The following is a 15,046-nucleotide window of genomic DNA, read 5'->3' on the forward strand; positions in this document are numbered from 1 at the left end:
GATCAAGCACAAGGCCCATCGAGTCCAGCATCGTGTTTCACACAGTGGAAAGCTGGTTCTTAAAGTTTCCTTTGCAGATTCACCAGCTGTATTGCTTCCCTGTTCAGTGCTGCTGGGGGATTAAAGCTGAATTGTTCTTTAATTGCCCCTTTGCCAGCCTTTGTCCCCAAGGAAGGCATTAAATTACTGCATTCTTTTCATCTGTTTCTTTATAGGAAAATAGCATTATTTTCCTAAGTGGAATGTGAAAATATGGAAGGAACTGGAGGTAATCTAATAAATTACAGACTTTTTTCCATTCACACACGTACACCCTACCACCACCACCACCTTCTTTCCATCATACTTAAATAGCACAGCTTTGGCTGGTCAGGGTTCTGTTTTGCTTGTATGGACTCTCTCCCTTGTGAGCACTGCCTTTACATTCAGGTGCTGCTGAATGTGAGGGTGCTCATGGGGCACAGCCAGAAGGTGTGTCAGCTGAGGGGCATGGCTAGCCGGCATGTTTTCTCTTCCCACTCCCTATGGTCAATGAATTCAAGAGAATAGCTTGTAGCTTAATGCCCATGAAGAAACAAAGCATTTAATGAAAGTAAACTGCCAAAGAAGAAATTCACTTTTTCCCAAGACGCTTCATAATAAAGTGTCCCACCAGTTTTTGTGGTCTTTCCTCATACTGCATCAGTACCTCTTGAGAGCTGGTAATTCTGTCACCTTCAAGACGATTCAGGAGTGTGACACATACCACAGCAGCTAGAAAAAATGGGAAGTGGGGTGGGGGCAGGGCGGGGAAGTATTCAAAATGTTACTTCTGCTGACACCAAACAGCAAAACTTGTTTTCCTTGTCTGCCCAATCCGCCGCTGCTTTATTGTTGTGTAACTCCATCCCCGCAACACACTTCTTCCTTTTGTGCCACGATTATTAGAGTTATTAGTAAATTTAAAATTAGTAGATTTATTATCAGATTTATTAGTAAACCATATTTCTTGTAAATCATGTGTATTCGTTTGTAAAATTGTAGCAGTATTCTTTCTACAGCACTTAGTAGAATGCTAACAATATTGCCTGATGTCCAGCACACATAACGTGGGCAGTGCCAATCCAGCACAGTGCTACCAGCTCATAATGAAGCACCAGAGGTCTTATGCTTTTGAGCAAGAATGCAAATACTTTGTGAAATGTGCCTGCACTCTGGAAGCAATAGTTAGATCATAAACATGTTGCTTGACCATCACTGATCAACACAGCTTGATAGGGATGTGCACAAAACCAGATTTCCTGGTTCGGTTTGAGTTCGAACTGGGCTCGAACCGAATGGGGCATATTCAGTTTTGGCATCCCAAACAAGGGGTCAGAATTCGAGCCAGTTCGGGCCCAGACTTACCACCTCCAAGGCCTTGGGGTTGGGGATGGTGCTGGTGGCCGCAAAAGAGTCTCTGGTGGTTCCTCCTCCCCCCACCAGTCTCCCCCAGGCTGTTTCGACCCATTTGGGGGCTGTTCCAGACATTTCTGATGTGGTGGCCAGACATTTTGGAAGCTGCTGCGCATGCACATGGGCCATTTGCATGGCTGGGTCATGACTCAGCCACGCAAATGGCCAGGGTGCATGTGCAGTGGCCTCAAAAATGGCTGCCACCCCCTCAGGATGGGTGGGAACGGCCCGACAATGGACCCAAACCACCCGTAGAAGACCGGGGGAGGCTGACGAGGGGAGGAAGATTCTTTGGGGATTTTAATACATTAACAACATTCACACATGAAGAACAAGTGAGGGCCAAACTAGATGCAACATTAATCACATGAGCTAACATCGAGAGCATTGAACCTCTTGTGAAAGGGTGTTGCACTAGAACAAAACTATTTACTTGTGCTAATCTGGAGCTTGCATTCCAGACTAGTGTTGCATTACCACATGCATGCTTGCAGTTGTGCTACAATTGTGCAACTTGCACATGCCTTGTTTATTTTAAATGGGACATTTGTGTAAGAATGCTGTTGCATAAAAGCACAATTCTTCAAATTCCCCTTTTTAAATCACAACTAAGCTAACTTCTTGCACCAGGGCAAATTGTTTGCTCTGCTAGTAGTTGGTTACTCTGGATATCAGCCATTGTTTGGTCTTGCATATTTATTTTTAAAAATGTAAATAGTAGCGCACAGGCCCAAAACTGGACTGGGATCATGATAGGGGCAAAGGGTCCAGTATGGACTGAGACCCCCATGGCTGCTATTTATACAGGCTAAAATGACAGGACAATGATGCATTTTAAGCCTCACACCCAAAGTTTGCAATTCCGGTGTGCCCACCAGGAAGTAAACACCACTGGAGTTATTTCAGAGTCAGTATGTTTTAAGTATGGATCTACAATAATACTGATTGCATGACATGACATAATTAACTAGGATTCAGCCTGTTAATAAATAGGCTAATTCCTGTACAATCATCAGGTTGCTTTAAAAAAAGAAAAAAATATTAGCTGGTTTGGAAGTGCAAATGCATGCCTGACTTAATGCATGCTTCCGTTTCCACACTTATAAAGAAACACATAAAGTTTTATGCACCAGCCTGCCTTCACTAACTATGGTTTATTAATTGAAAACCCAAGCAGTGAGCTAAAAAAAATCCTAGGAATAACTTATTGTTTTAAAAGAATAACCCAAGATCTGTCATTTTTTCAGTGTACAGAGGCTGCCACCTTTAACAATTTAACAGTTGCATGATTGGTAGAAATTCAGTGGATGATTATGTGATTGCTCACTTGGGTAGATTAATTAGGATTGTACATATGCAGCTACCTTTGATACAAGTCAGATTGCATATCGCCGCAACAATGGCAGATTCCATCTCAATATTTCTGACTCCAGCATCGTAAGCTGCCGATAAATATTTCACTTTGTCTTCCTCACTGTAGGAGCAGATTGCACCATCAAGGCGGGCTTGACCTACAAATGCATTAAATACAGATGCAAAATACAGATGCAAGCCTCCATAATAGGATTCCAAAGACTTATAATGGTTGATCAACCAAACGTGTGTCAGGAATAAATTTTTGCTGACCTGGCCAACAGAAAATACTACCAGTTCACAAACAGATAGGTATATATTTCTGGCATTACACCAGACACATTCAGATGTATGAGCCATGCATTGAGTTCACCTGCCTGTAAATGGGTACATAGCACCAAGTGCACAACATACATCAGGTGGGATCCAGTCTTCAGCAATGTGTAGTAGTGGGTGAGGGGTGTGGGTTGTAATCTTTGGTATAAGAATTGGTTGTTACAAATGTATCCTTATTTTCATCTGTGAAATGCTGAAGGGTCTGGCGTTGGCTCATCTGGGTTGGTGATCTGGAATAAGGTGCTCTGTATGCTGCACATCAAGGATTCTCATTGTTGGGTCCCCAGATGTTATTGGACTTCAGCTCCCATAATCCCCAGCCCCAGTGGCCTTTGGTTGGGGATTATGGGAGTTGAAGTCCACTAACATCTGGGGACCCAACATTGAGAATCCCTGCTGTACATTATTACCTGCTTTCCCTTTGTGACATGATTGCATTCAGAACTGTATGCCATGCCTCCCAGGCTGCTTGGCCATGCCCCCTGCACATTCAAAGCCATGCCCATGTTCTTCAATGGAATGCTAGAATGATATAGGAGGACATATCTGGATGAATAATTAGCTAGCACATGTCTCTAGGTTTGTATTTCCAGATTTAATTTTTTAAAAACCCCATAAAAATATAAAAATGGAACCTCTTTATTTTAGGTCAACATCAAAACAAAACAATGTACAACCTTTTGCTTTACTTGGTACAATTTAAGACCGGAAGATGAATAGTGGCTTTGGGTAGTGAAAATTGTATTGAATAATGAAGCACTGGAAGTCCTGGACTTTTATGCAAGAGTGCAAATACTTCAAGTAGCACAGCACACTACTCTGGAAGTGCTAGTTAGATTGGAAACATGTCACTGACACAAAAGGTTACTGTACACTGTATTTTTTTTTTTTAGGTTTATTTAAAGTATAAAAACAAATAAGCATTGAATTTATGATAAGTACAGGTAGTTGTAAATGTAATGAAAACTAATTGCGAGAAAATTTTCAACACAATAACGTTGCTGGTCATGTTAGGCTCAAACATGGCATTTTAGGTGGAGATGAAATTCAAATTTCATGTTAAAATAATGTCGAGTCAGTGCTGCGGGCGCACGCCGTGGTGATTTCCGGATTTTGGAGCATTCCGGATTTCGGATGTCCGGATTAGGGATACTCCTCACCTGTATAAATATTTGTTGTTGTTGTTATGTGTTTCATGGTACCAAGACCTCTGATGCTGATATTCAGGGGTTTTTTTCGGATGCATGAGTGCTTTTCAGTTAGAAAAGAATCCCATTTTCTAAACTTCAGGCTATCCAAATAATTTCATATGATTTACTTGTTCCTCCTATTGTTAACTGAACTCGACATGTTTGGCCAACTTTTCCAAACCCAGATGTGTTCTTTGCCTACACATTTATTTAAGTAAATGGGGCGGCACTGCATTAACTTTACCTTCATAGAAATCCAGTGTGCACATAGTATTTCCAATTACTGTGTTGAATTCCTGTAGTTCGAAGCCACACTCCAACAGGTCTTCAGCCAGGTCCTCATTTAGGTTTGTTCTGCGATATACAGATTTCCCCAGAACAACCTGTTCCAGCTGAGGCTTGAAAGAGGCATTTACAGCTTGCCTAGTGATCACTACTGATCCTGGTTCCAAACCTAGTGGGGGTTTTAAAACAAAAGTATATATTATAGGAATTTATCCATGTTCTCCATGCTTGACACAGGTTTCTATCTATATAAAAAAGAAAAATGTTAATATATCTATGGCCCATGCTGGACAGTAGAGGATGTGTGCCCACCTCCAAACTGCATCTCCTCAGTGACATCTTCTAATGAAAGAAGGCATGTAACATGGACATCATTGCAGTCAGCAGCTGATATCCAGACTAACCAAGTGCATGCACAAACATTTTGTGCTAGTGCAAGGCTGCTGTGCTACCTAGTTGTGCGAAACCAGGAGCTTGCGTTTCAGCCTAGTGTTGCATTAGTGCAAACATTCTTGTGCTGGTGCAACAAGGTGCTCAACCTGTGTGGCACCTCCTGCTAAGTAACCTCTTCTTCCATCCATTTACATGGCATAGATAATTTGCAGAAGAGCACAACTCTGGGATTTTGTGCAGCGATATTATTTCCTTGCGGTGCACAACTTTGCTCGTTGCACAAGCACTTTGTTGGTCTGGATGTCGATGTTTCCATGCCCAAGGGGCAGCCCATGAAGTGGGACAAGGAAATCCTGTTATCATGTCATGTCTTCTTTCACTAGATATTACTGTGGAAATAGGAACATAGGAAGCTACCATATACTGAGTCAGACCATTGGTCTATCTAGCTCAGTATTGTTTTCACAGACTGGCAGCAGCTTCTCCAAGGTTGCAGGAAGGAATCTCTCTCAGCCCTATCTTGGAGAAGCCAGGGAGGGAACATGGAACCTAGATACTCTTCCCAGAGTGGCCCCATCATCATAGGAACATAGGAAACTGCCATATACTGAGTCAGACCATTGGTCTATCTAGCTCAGTATTGTCTTCACAGACTGGCAGCGGCTTCTCCAAGGTTGCAGTGAGGAATCTCTCTCAGCCCTATCTTGGAGAAGCCAGGGAGGGAACTTGAAACCTTCTGCTCTTCCCAGAGCAGCTTCATCCCCTGAGGGGAATATCTTGCAGTGCTCATACATCAAGTCTCCCATTCAGATGCAACCAGGGCAGACCCTGCTTAGCTATGGGGACAACTCATGCTTGCTACCACAAGACCAGCTCTCCTCTCACCATCCCCTGAGGGGAATATCTCACAGTGCTCACACATCAAGTCTCCTATTCATAAGCAACCAGGGTGGACCCTGCTTAGCTAAGGGGACAAGTCACAAGACCAGCTCTCCTCTCAAGGAGAAGAAAATGCCGGCAAGAGACATGGATCAACAGCAGCCAAGTATGCCTTGTAATGTCTGGTATGGACATCTGAATTGCTTCCTAGGGTAACATTGCAAGCTTTGGGCGTGTGAAATGGCTTCCTCTTTTTGTGTAGCCTGGCATTTGAAAGTGCACAATAAAATCCTGATAAGCATGCTTTGATGGCTGGTGGTTCCTCTAGTTGTTGGAACTTTTGCCATCATACCCACTCCTCCAAAGTGGGAATTACTGGAGACTCTTTTATTCTGATGAAAGAAAAAGAAGTAGTCTGTAACTTTGGTTCACTTATAAAAATACAGGTAGAGCAGGTGAGAGCTAAGCAGGAATCTAAGGGAGGAGTTTCTGGAATCTGCTGACAAGAAACAGTCTTCAATAACTCCAAGAGTATGCTGTTGCATTTGGGAGATTGACAAGGCTTCAGTGCTAGGGCTTCCTCTCTTAGATTCCTGCTTAGCTCTCAGTTGCTCTCCCTGTATATTTATAAGTGAGCAAATGTTACAGATGTGCCACAAGTGTCCTCTCAAAGTAGCTAACCTGTAACACAGTCCTAAAACTTACCACATAAGGATAAGAAGCTTGCATGAAAAATTATAATATACATGTGTCACACAAATATTTCAGGGATGTATTCTGTGAAATTTCATGAGCAGCTCATTAGTAAAAGTAGATGTTAAGATGTCCAGCAAGGGCTAATATTAACAGAATCTTCTGCCAAAGGTTTTGCTGACAAAGGAAGTGATTTAGGAACCTGATTCTGTCCAGGTGTCACAATCACCAGTCTTGGAAATGCTCACTTTAAAGGTGAGCGGGGAGACAGAGGAAAAAATACCTATTCCACCAGATGTGCCAATGCGAATAATGACAACATTGGAGCATTTGGAATGATGCAGCAGCTTGGTCAGTTCATGTAACATGATCGCAATGGACGGCATCCCTATTCCATGCTGAAAAGAAAACAAACAAATTGTTCTAGTAAGAACTAATCTCCCTAATTTCCCTTCACATTCTCTACAACTGGACTAAATTTGGTTCAAATTGAGGTCCACAAGTTAAACCTCCTGCACCTCAAATTTTCACGTGTCCACCATCTTGGATTGCATTAGAAACTACACCGTTGAGGTGTCTTTGTGCATCACTCACTAAAACTGTACCAAATTTAGTTCAAATTGGTAAGATGCTCCACAAGTTAGCCCATTTGCACCTCAAATGTTTATGTGACCACTATCTTGAATTGGGGTAGATGACATCATAGCAAACTACACCATCGAGGCATCCCTGTGTGTCACTCACTAAAACTAGTCTGGCTTCCAGCCTGGATATGGAATAGAAACTGCCTTGGTCGCCCTGGTTGATGACCTACGTTAGGAGACAGACAAAAGGAGTGTGAGTCTGCTGATTCTGCTGGACCTCTCAGTGGCTTTTGAGACCATTGACCATGGTATTCTTCTGGGTTGGTTCTCTGGATTGGGACTTGGGGGCATGGCTGTACCGGTGGTTCCTCTCCTACGTGGAGGGTCACACTCAGAAGGTGGATCTGGAGAACACCTGCTCCGTCATTTGGCCTTTGGCCTATGGGGTGCTACAGGGATCTATTCTGCCTCCTATGCTGTTTAGCATCTACATGAAACCTCTGGGAGAGGTCATCTGTGGGTGTGTGCTGCGGTGCCATCAATATTCAATATAGCTGTGCCTATCATTTATGTGAGCAGACACCAGGAAAGCAGTGGATGCTTTGAACCAGGGTTTGGAGGCTGTTTTGGGCTGGATGGGGGCAAACAAGCTGACCAGATAAGATGGAAGTGCTTTGGGTTGGTAAAACCGATCATCTAAGTAGTGAGGTAAATCTGGTCTTGGATGGGGTTACACTCCCGCAAAAGACAAGTCTGCAGCCTGTGGGTGTTTCTGAACCTGATACAGTCCTTGGAGGCACAGGTGGCAGCAGTGTGCAGAGGTGCTTTTTACCAGCTATGGCTGGTACACCAGCTGCAACCCTACTTGGAGAAGTCAGACCTGACCTCAGTCATCCATGCTTTGGAGACATCCAGATTGGACTACTGCAACATGCTCTATGTGGGGCTGTCCTAGAAGATGGCTTGGAAGCTTAAGCTAGTCCAGAATGCTGCGACAAGGATGCTTGTGGGTGCAAATCACTTTACAAGCATTACACCCATCCTACAGCTGCTTCTCAAGTTATGAGTCCACTTCCAGGCTAGATTCAAGGTGCTGGTATTGACCTTTAAAACCCTACATGGCTTTGGGCCAGGGTACCTGTTGGAATGCATTCACCCATAGGAACCTGCCAGGGCTCTCTGTTTGGCATCTCAGGCTCTGCTCATGGCCCTGCCACTAACAAAGAACTGGTTGGTGGGGACTAGAGACAAGGCCTTTTTGGTTGTTGCCCCTTGACTTTGGAATGCCCGCCCAGAAGAGCTTCACCATGCTCTCTCCCTCAGTGCTTTTAAAAAACAATTAAAGACAGATCTTTTTAGAGAGACATTTTAATGTTTTATATCTGATAGGTTTTTTAGCTTTTTAGTTCTTACTTTTTAGCTTTTTACTATTAACTTTTTATTATAAACTTTTACAATTTGTAATTTCAAACGTGGTTTTAGCTTGGTCTTTTAACTTGTTTAATTATTTTTGCTTTCTATTGTATATTAATGTTGTGAGCCGCCCAGAGGTACTGGAGGGGTGGGGTATAAATATTTTAAATAAATATTTAATTCAATAATAAATATTTCAGTAAGTTCAATAAATTGAACTTGGGTCTCCTCGGTCCTAATACAGCACTCTAACTACTATACCTCACTAACTGTTGTTACCTCTTGTCCTAACTGTTCTAATATCTGAGGAACATCTTGATCTACTTATATCCACTGCTCTTGTTGCTTATGAGACCTACTGGTGATTTCAGCAAAATGTAAGAGGTGATGCATTTTGAAATAACAATGTCAGCACCTACAAAGGAAATCCATGGGCCAGGATCCATGTGCAATGTTTTTCTTGCATACCACGGCTTTCCAGATCCCCTTTCCAGCAATGGCAACCCATAAGATGTGTGGGGCTGCTGCTGGAAGGAAATCTCACCTCTCCTTCTGTGTATGCATGAAAGTGTAGTTTTTGCTTGTACAGAAGGGGTTGGAATTCCAGCCAAAGATTCATAACTGGTACACTCACACTGACTGCCAGCACGGGACCTGCTTTGTACATTGCATAGCGATCTGTTGTTGCACACATGTTGGGAAAGTCATTACTTGTTTTTTTAATTCCAAGCAGTGTAGCAATATAGGTGATAAATGCTTTCATCCGTGCAGGGCTTCCTCCGGTGCATACAAACTAGCACAAATTGATTTTTTTGACAAGAAGAGCAGGGGAGAGAGAGAGAGAGAATATTAGACGTAGATCCAGCTATTGTGAATATTTGCTCTGTTATTGTTATTATAACATCCTTCCTCCAAGCAACATATGGTGGCATGTTGGCGTCACAACAATGTTGTATGCTAGACCAAGTTAAGAGATATTCCAATGCCATCATCTCCCATTGATCTCACTTTCCCTAAACACACTGTAAATGCAGGGCAGCCCATATTGTGGCCTTCTCTCCTGCTAACAAAGCCCTTCTGCACAACTAACATTCTTACAACTAACGTTCTACTAGGGATGTGCAGAACGTTCTGAGTTGGAATGTACCAAGCTCTAAATGGGCCCTCTCAAGTATTCCAAGCTTGGAACAGAACACCCCTAAATGCGGGGTTGGGTGGGGTGTCCTGTTCCGTGCTCAGAATGGAACAAGCCCATTCTTCTGGAACATTCTGATTGTTCCAGTTTGTTCTGAGCAGCCCCGACACTCCCTTAGGACCCTTCAGCAGCTCCTGGACATAGCATTAGGGAGACCAAAAGCTGCTTATCATGTCAGCCATTATGTTTATTATGGCCAACATTCCATGCAACAGAGCACCAGCATTTTGGACCTGCTGGGGCTGGTGGTGTTTTCAATGGAAGTAGCACTGCAGGAGTGCCTGCATTCTGTTTTAAGTCATTGTGTAACTTCCCACTTCCATAATACCACCTGGACTGCCTTTCAAGTTGTAGAGCAGCCGCAGCAGGTCCCTAATGCTGATGTTCCACTCTGCAGATTGCCAGCCATTATTATTGTTGTTGTTGTTATGCCACTTTTCAACAGAAAGAGTTCTCAAAGCAATGCACATAGAAAAAAGAATAACAAGAACAGGATGGAATAATATCAGCAGCAGCAGCAGCAGCAAGAGCGCTGTTTCTAGCATGAAGACCATAGTAGGCACTCACCATGCACTAAGAGCTGGAAGACCTCTAGGGTCTTGATCTGCATCAATTCTGAACCAGATTAGCACCCTGGATGCTATGGGGTTTTAAATCCAGATATAAAATCCAGATTTGGTGGAGTTCACTTGCAACCTTGATCACAGCTTGTACTCAGATCAGAAAAGATGTACTAATGCAGCATTTATGCAGCTGTATCCATGCAGTGTCAGAGAAGCTATACCGTCAAAGCACTGATGAAAATGTACTCATGCAGCATCAGGGAAGCTGCACTCATGCAACATTTATGGGCATCCCTTGGATTAGCAACTGGTGGTCCTAGTTACAAGAAATGGCACTGATATTAACAGCTTCAGCAGCCAGAACCATTCCAGTGTGCCTGGCTGTTCTTTGTTGTGTTCCTGCTTGGATTATGTGTCCCTGCTGATGTGAAGCCTGAAGTCTGTAAGATCATCGTTCAGGTACTATGCTGAATTTAGAATTTAACTGGAGATTTAAGTAAAAAGAGGCATCGTTTAAACATTATACAGATGGCCCTCAATATTCATGGGGGTTCCATTCTCGCCTATAGGCATGAATACAGAAACTGTGAATAAAGAAACCTTGGGTCAATGGGAACTGGAGGGTTAGGTTACTAAACAAAAAAAGGGACAAAAAAGCAATGGGTGCAGAAATAAGAAAAGAAAAGGACAGTATCTTATTCTCCAGGTCTCCAGCTATGCCCCGCAAAACCCTGAAAATGGTCAAATATTCACCAATTTTTTTAAGAGCTACACAAATGGCTCTCTTCTGGAAAATGGTGGCTGGAAATATCAGAAGTCATTTCTGGGTCCTTTCTACCCTTTCAAAACTGTGGATAGGCAAATCAATTAATTTTAATTGATTTTATATCATAATTATTTTAATCATTTTATACTGTTTTTATATAGCATTTTAACTTAGGTATACCACTTAGGGATGCACATGTCAGACGGTATAGAAATATGATAGATAAATAAATTCCACCTATTTTTCAACCTGCGGGGTAATGGAGCTGGGTTGAAAAAACCCAATCGTGTATACACAAAACTGCAGATACGGAATCCACTGATAATGAAGGCCCCGTGTATAACCTTAATGGCTGAGGACAAGAAGTCAATCAGCAGGGGGGGGGGAGAAATTTCCACAATAGCAATGAAACAAGATAGCAATGAAACCCTGAGAGGTTTTTAAGAAAAGAATAAATATGCACAATTTCTCTATATATTCAGTAAGAGATATCCCACCTTGGGGCAGAACTACATATTACAAAAAGGGCTGCTGCTAAAATTGCAGCCCCATGTCAAGTTTCCCCCTCTTCCTCCCTCATGCATTTGCTCTGGCATCATTACATTTAGTATTTTCCCATTCCCAATTCCAAAGCAATGGGTGCTGGCCAGGGAGGCCAGGAACATGTGTAATTTAATGAGGCTGGGGACAAGGTTAATTGAACTACATAGGGGAAGCGCGAACTTGGTGGTAGCCGCATATTTTTTTTGCATTTCACCCGTAGGTGTCCAGGTGATCCCAATAGCCTCCTCCAGATCTAATTATAGGTAAAAGTTCCAACCAATTATAGAGTAGTCCATTCCCAGTTTCTGACAGTCTGAAACAGAAAAAACAATCCATTTCAAGCTACATAGAAGTGTAATCTTCCAGAATCAGATTTGTTTTCTTACCTTTACATCACCGAACAAGGCAGGTAAATTGTGCGTGCGAGTACCAAAAGCAAAATGATATAGCACATCTTCTTCCATCTTCTCAAAGTGACGGTTGGGGATGTGAATGATGCTTTCTCTATCAATGTAGATTGGTACGAGTTCATAGCATGGAAATAGCTATAAGTAAATGAAGCAATTTGGCTATTGCAGTGGCCAGTTACGGCACTTGATTATACCTCTGAAGGTTTTGATTCAGGTCTCTTGTTCTTATAGTATATGGCCACCTAAAAGCACTTTCTACAATGAATCAGCATTTGATTCATTGGGACCAGGAAGTCAAAAAGGAGTCAGAGGTATTCTTGGGACACAACCATTTCTGTTGAATATATAGCATTACACAATTGTATTCTGTTGCCCTCTGTATAGAAACTGGTATTCCAAATGGATGAGCTAAATAGTTCAGTATGACAGAATTCTATGAGCATAAATGCTGTTAGCTTTATTCTTCAGAGAATGGTTCAATGGTTTGTGATAAAGTACTTTTGAGCTAAGCAGACCAGGCCATGTAAGCTGTAAACTATTTCTTATCCTTAGTTTTAAGATCCATTGTTATTTGTGGTGTGTGTGCATGCACAGAGGCCATGTGCGTGCCAGCAGCTGGGAGCATGGGCATCACTGTGGGGAGCACCGGGATGGTGGCAAGCAGAGGAGGAGCAGGTATGGACCTGCTCTCCTCCACTTTAAAGAGGCTGTGTAAGTCTTCAAATTTAAAGGGAGCTGACAGAGATTCAGACAGCTGAATTGCATTTCAGCACATCCCTATCCAGGAGTAGCACAGACTTCTGAGGGTAAAGGAGTCAGAACCTCAACTCGCTCCAAGTAGGAACGCAAAAGCTGTTTATTGACAACATCAAAGGGTTGCTGTGTCAGGGACTTCTTGGAGAAGGCTGGTGGCTTTTATGCACAGGCATAGTGAATTGGCCCCACACTTTCCCTAGAGAAGTCTCTGTTTCTTAAAAGAGACCTTGCCCAGTTTCTAAAGCACTGGCTCTGCCAGTGCTGAATGGCCTCTGCTAGAACTGACAGGTCCTCAGGATTCCTCCAAGTCAGAGAAGGAGGGCAGGGCTGTGTCCTTGCGTCGTGGTCAAGGTGCTGGCTCCAGTTTTGCTGGTTCTCCTGGTGTGAGGGGTCCTGGCAGCACAGGGTCACCTGGGGTCTGGGTAATAGGGTTTTCCCACTCAGTCACATCCCCTGAACTGTCCACTTTGTCCCCCAATTAGGGAGGGGGGCATACTGGATCCAGGGTCATGATGAATAGGTGTTACAAAAGATTTGGTTCTTCCCTTTCTGAGGGCTTTCTAGGGCTTTAGGCTTTAACAAAATGACACAATATACATGTGGATACCTCTGAGAAGAGCAAGTGTGTGTCTCATTGGCTCTGCTTGTCCTTTAACAGCTCCTACAACTTATCTGAATCCTACTGAAATCACAACAATGTGCTTTTGTTTACCTCATGTTATTGTTTACCTCATATTATTGGGGGTGGGTGGGCAGGGGACAGCAGCTGTCACATATATATCATAACAGCAAGTCCAGCCTTAGATTTCTATAGAACTCAACCAGATAGAATAGGTTTTTATTCTTACTTTGATGGCAGCCTGCCTGCTGGCTTCATCTCAGTCATGCAAGGTACGGACATTATATTCAGATAGATCCTAACAAAGAAAATACAAGCGATGGAACAACAACATCACGAGGCTAGTACTAAACAAAATCACTAATAGGAGTATAATTAAAAGACAGACATTCGCAGAAGCTTCTATGAAGCAAATTATATAGCAAGACTATTCAAGGCTCTTAACCCTTTGAACTACATATTCAAAATTTGACATGGTTGAGAGCACAGTATGCAGGAATTGGTGGTGAAGGAGAGGGTTCACATGTACACACTCACCACTTGATGACTGGAACATCAATTGATGGCATGTGTTTTTAAAAGAAGCAACTATAGACTACCGATAGGCTGTTGTATCACCTGATGCCACCTTCAACACAACAGACAGGTTCACACGACGGCCGGCAGGGGAGGAGAAGCCCCCAGTTTGGATAGACAGGCACACTCCCAATTTTCATCCATGTGCTTGCAAACATTAAGGTAGGAGGTGGGAGAATGATTATGTGCAAGGTGGCAGCTGGCTCGGACAGCTTTTCCTCCTACCTCCAGATCCTTATTTGCTTGGAATGACAATTCATATTCATAAAAAATGAAAGAACCCTGGGGGGATGTCTTCTTTCCAGGTTGAAAATGTAATGCCCCTGTCTAATGACCATCTCACTTGCCCAAAGGGAGGCTGGGCCTCAAAGAAAAGGCTTGGGTTCACACAGCAGTTTGGGCTGAGATGGAAGCTAAATTTCCAAAATAAAAAGGAGACTGCTTGGGAACAGATACATGTTTGGAAGTTTGAAATCAGTAAACCTTCATGGCCTCCAAATCACAACTGGATAATAAAAAATATCTGAGCAATTTTTGAGTTTAAAAAATAGTATTTTACCTGTTTGGCTAAGAATCCAATTGCTCTCTGAAGCCACCCACTACCCCAACCTGCATCATCTGAAATAAAGGCTGACCTGATGTCATCTACTGATGATTGGCCACTTGGCCCATGACATCATAGTGTCAGAGAGAAATTCTTGTCTCTTAACATACTAGAATTTGAGGTGATTCACTGCAATAGGTTAGTAGTAGGTTCAGGAAAGACCCTACTATTGGGTATTCTTCACTCAATACATAAGCAACATATGGAATTCATTATCAGCCGTTGGAACCTTCATACTTCTAATTATCTTTGTTCAAGACAAACAACAGCAGGCCTATCTTCAACAGTGCCCTGCTTATAAACTTACCAGGCAAGTCTGTTACTGCTTGAGACAGAATAGTGGACTAGTTTGATCCAGCAAGGCAATTCTAGTGCTCTTTAGATATTTGGGGGTTTCTTTGCAAGATAATGGAGGATGGGTTACAAAAATAACTTGTTTTCACCACAGTTGATA

General features: G+C 42.7%; 1 protein-coding gene across 3 annotated transcripts; it reads right to left on the minus strand.

Moving 5' to 3' along the window:
• Positions 1–550: 550 nt before the first annotated feature.
• Positions 551–15,013, minus strand: LOC128331813 (uridine phosphorylase 1-like). Of its 3 annotated transcripts, none has more exons than XM_053265705.1 (8): positions 14,900–15,013; positions 13,642–13,710; positions 12,014–12,131; positions 9,105–9,353; positions 6,847–6,961; positions 4,558–4,767; positions 2,799–2,945; positions 551–753 (listed from the first exon to the last, which is right to left on the minus strand). In XM_053265705.1, the coding sequence occupies exons 2-8, from the start codon at positions 13,692–13,694 to the stop codon at positions 614–616; spliced, it is 1,032 nt and encodes a 343-aa protein (XP_053121680.1). In that variant the 5' UTR covers positions 13,695–13,710; positions 14,900–15,013; the 3' UTR covers positions 551–613. The 3 variants fall into 3 exon arrangements, with proteins under 3 accessions (XP_053121680.1, XP_053121679.1, XP_053121681.1); XM_053265704.1 differs by having other exon boundaries at positions 14,548–15,013; XM_053265706.1 differs by having other exon boundaries at positions 12,014–12,172; positions 14,548–15,013.
• Positions 15,014–15,046: the final 33 nt, after the last annotated feature.

Source organism: Hemicordylus capensis, chromosome 6 (assembly GCF_027244095.1).
Source record: "Hemicordylus capensis ecotype Gifberg chromosome 6, rHemCap1.1.pri, whole genome shotgun sequence".
Classification (NCBI taxonomy): Eukaryota; Metazoa; Chordata; class Lepidosauria; order Squamata; family Cordylidae; genus Hemicordylus; species Hemicordylus capensis.

Coding starts and splice junctions, on each gene's coding strand:
- LOC128331813 (XM_053265705.1), bottom strand. CDS start 13,694: ATGTCCGTACCTTGCATGACTGAGATGAAGCCAGCAGGCAGGCTGCCA. Junction 9,354..12,013: donor CCTTGTTCGGTGATGTAAAG/GTAAGAAAACAA, acceptor AATTTGTGCTAG/TTTGTATGCACCGGAGGAAG. Junction 2,946..4,557: donor CACACTGGATTTCTATGAAG/GTAAAGTTAATG, acceptor ATGCATTTGTAG/GTCAAGCCCGCCTTGATGGT.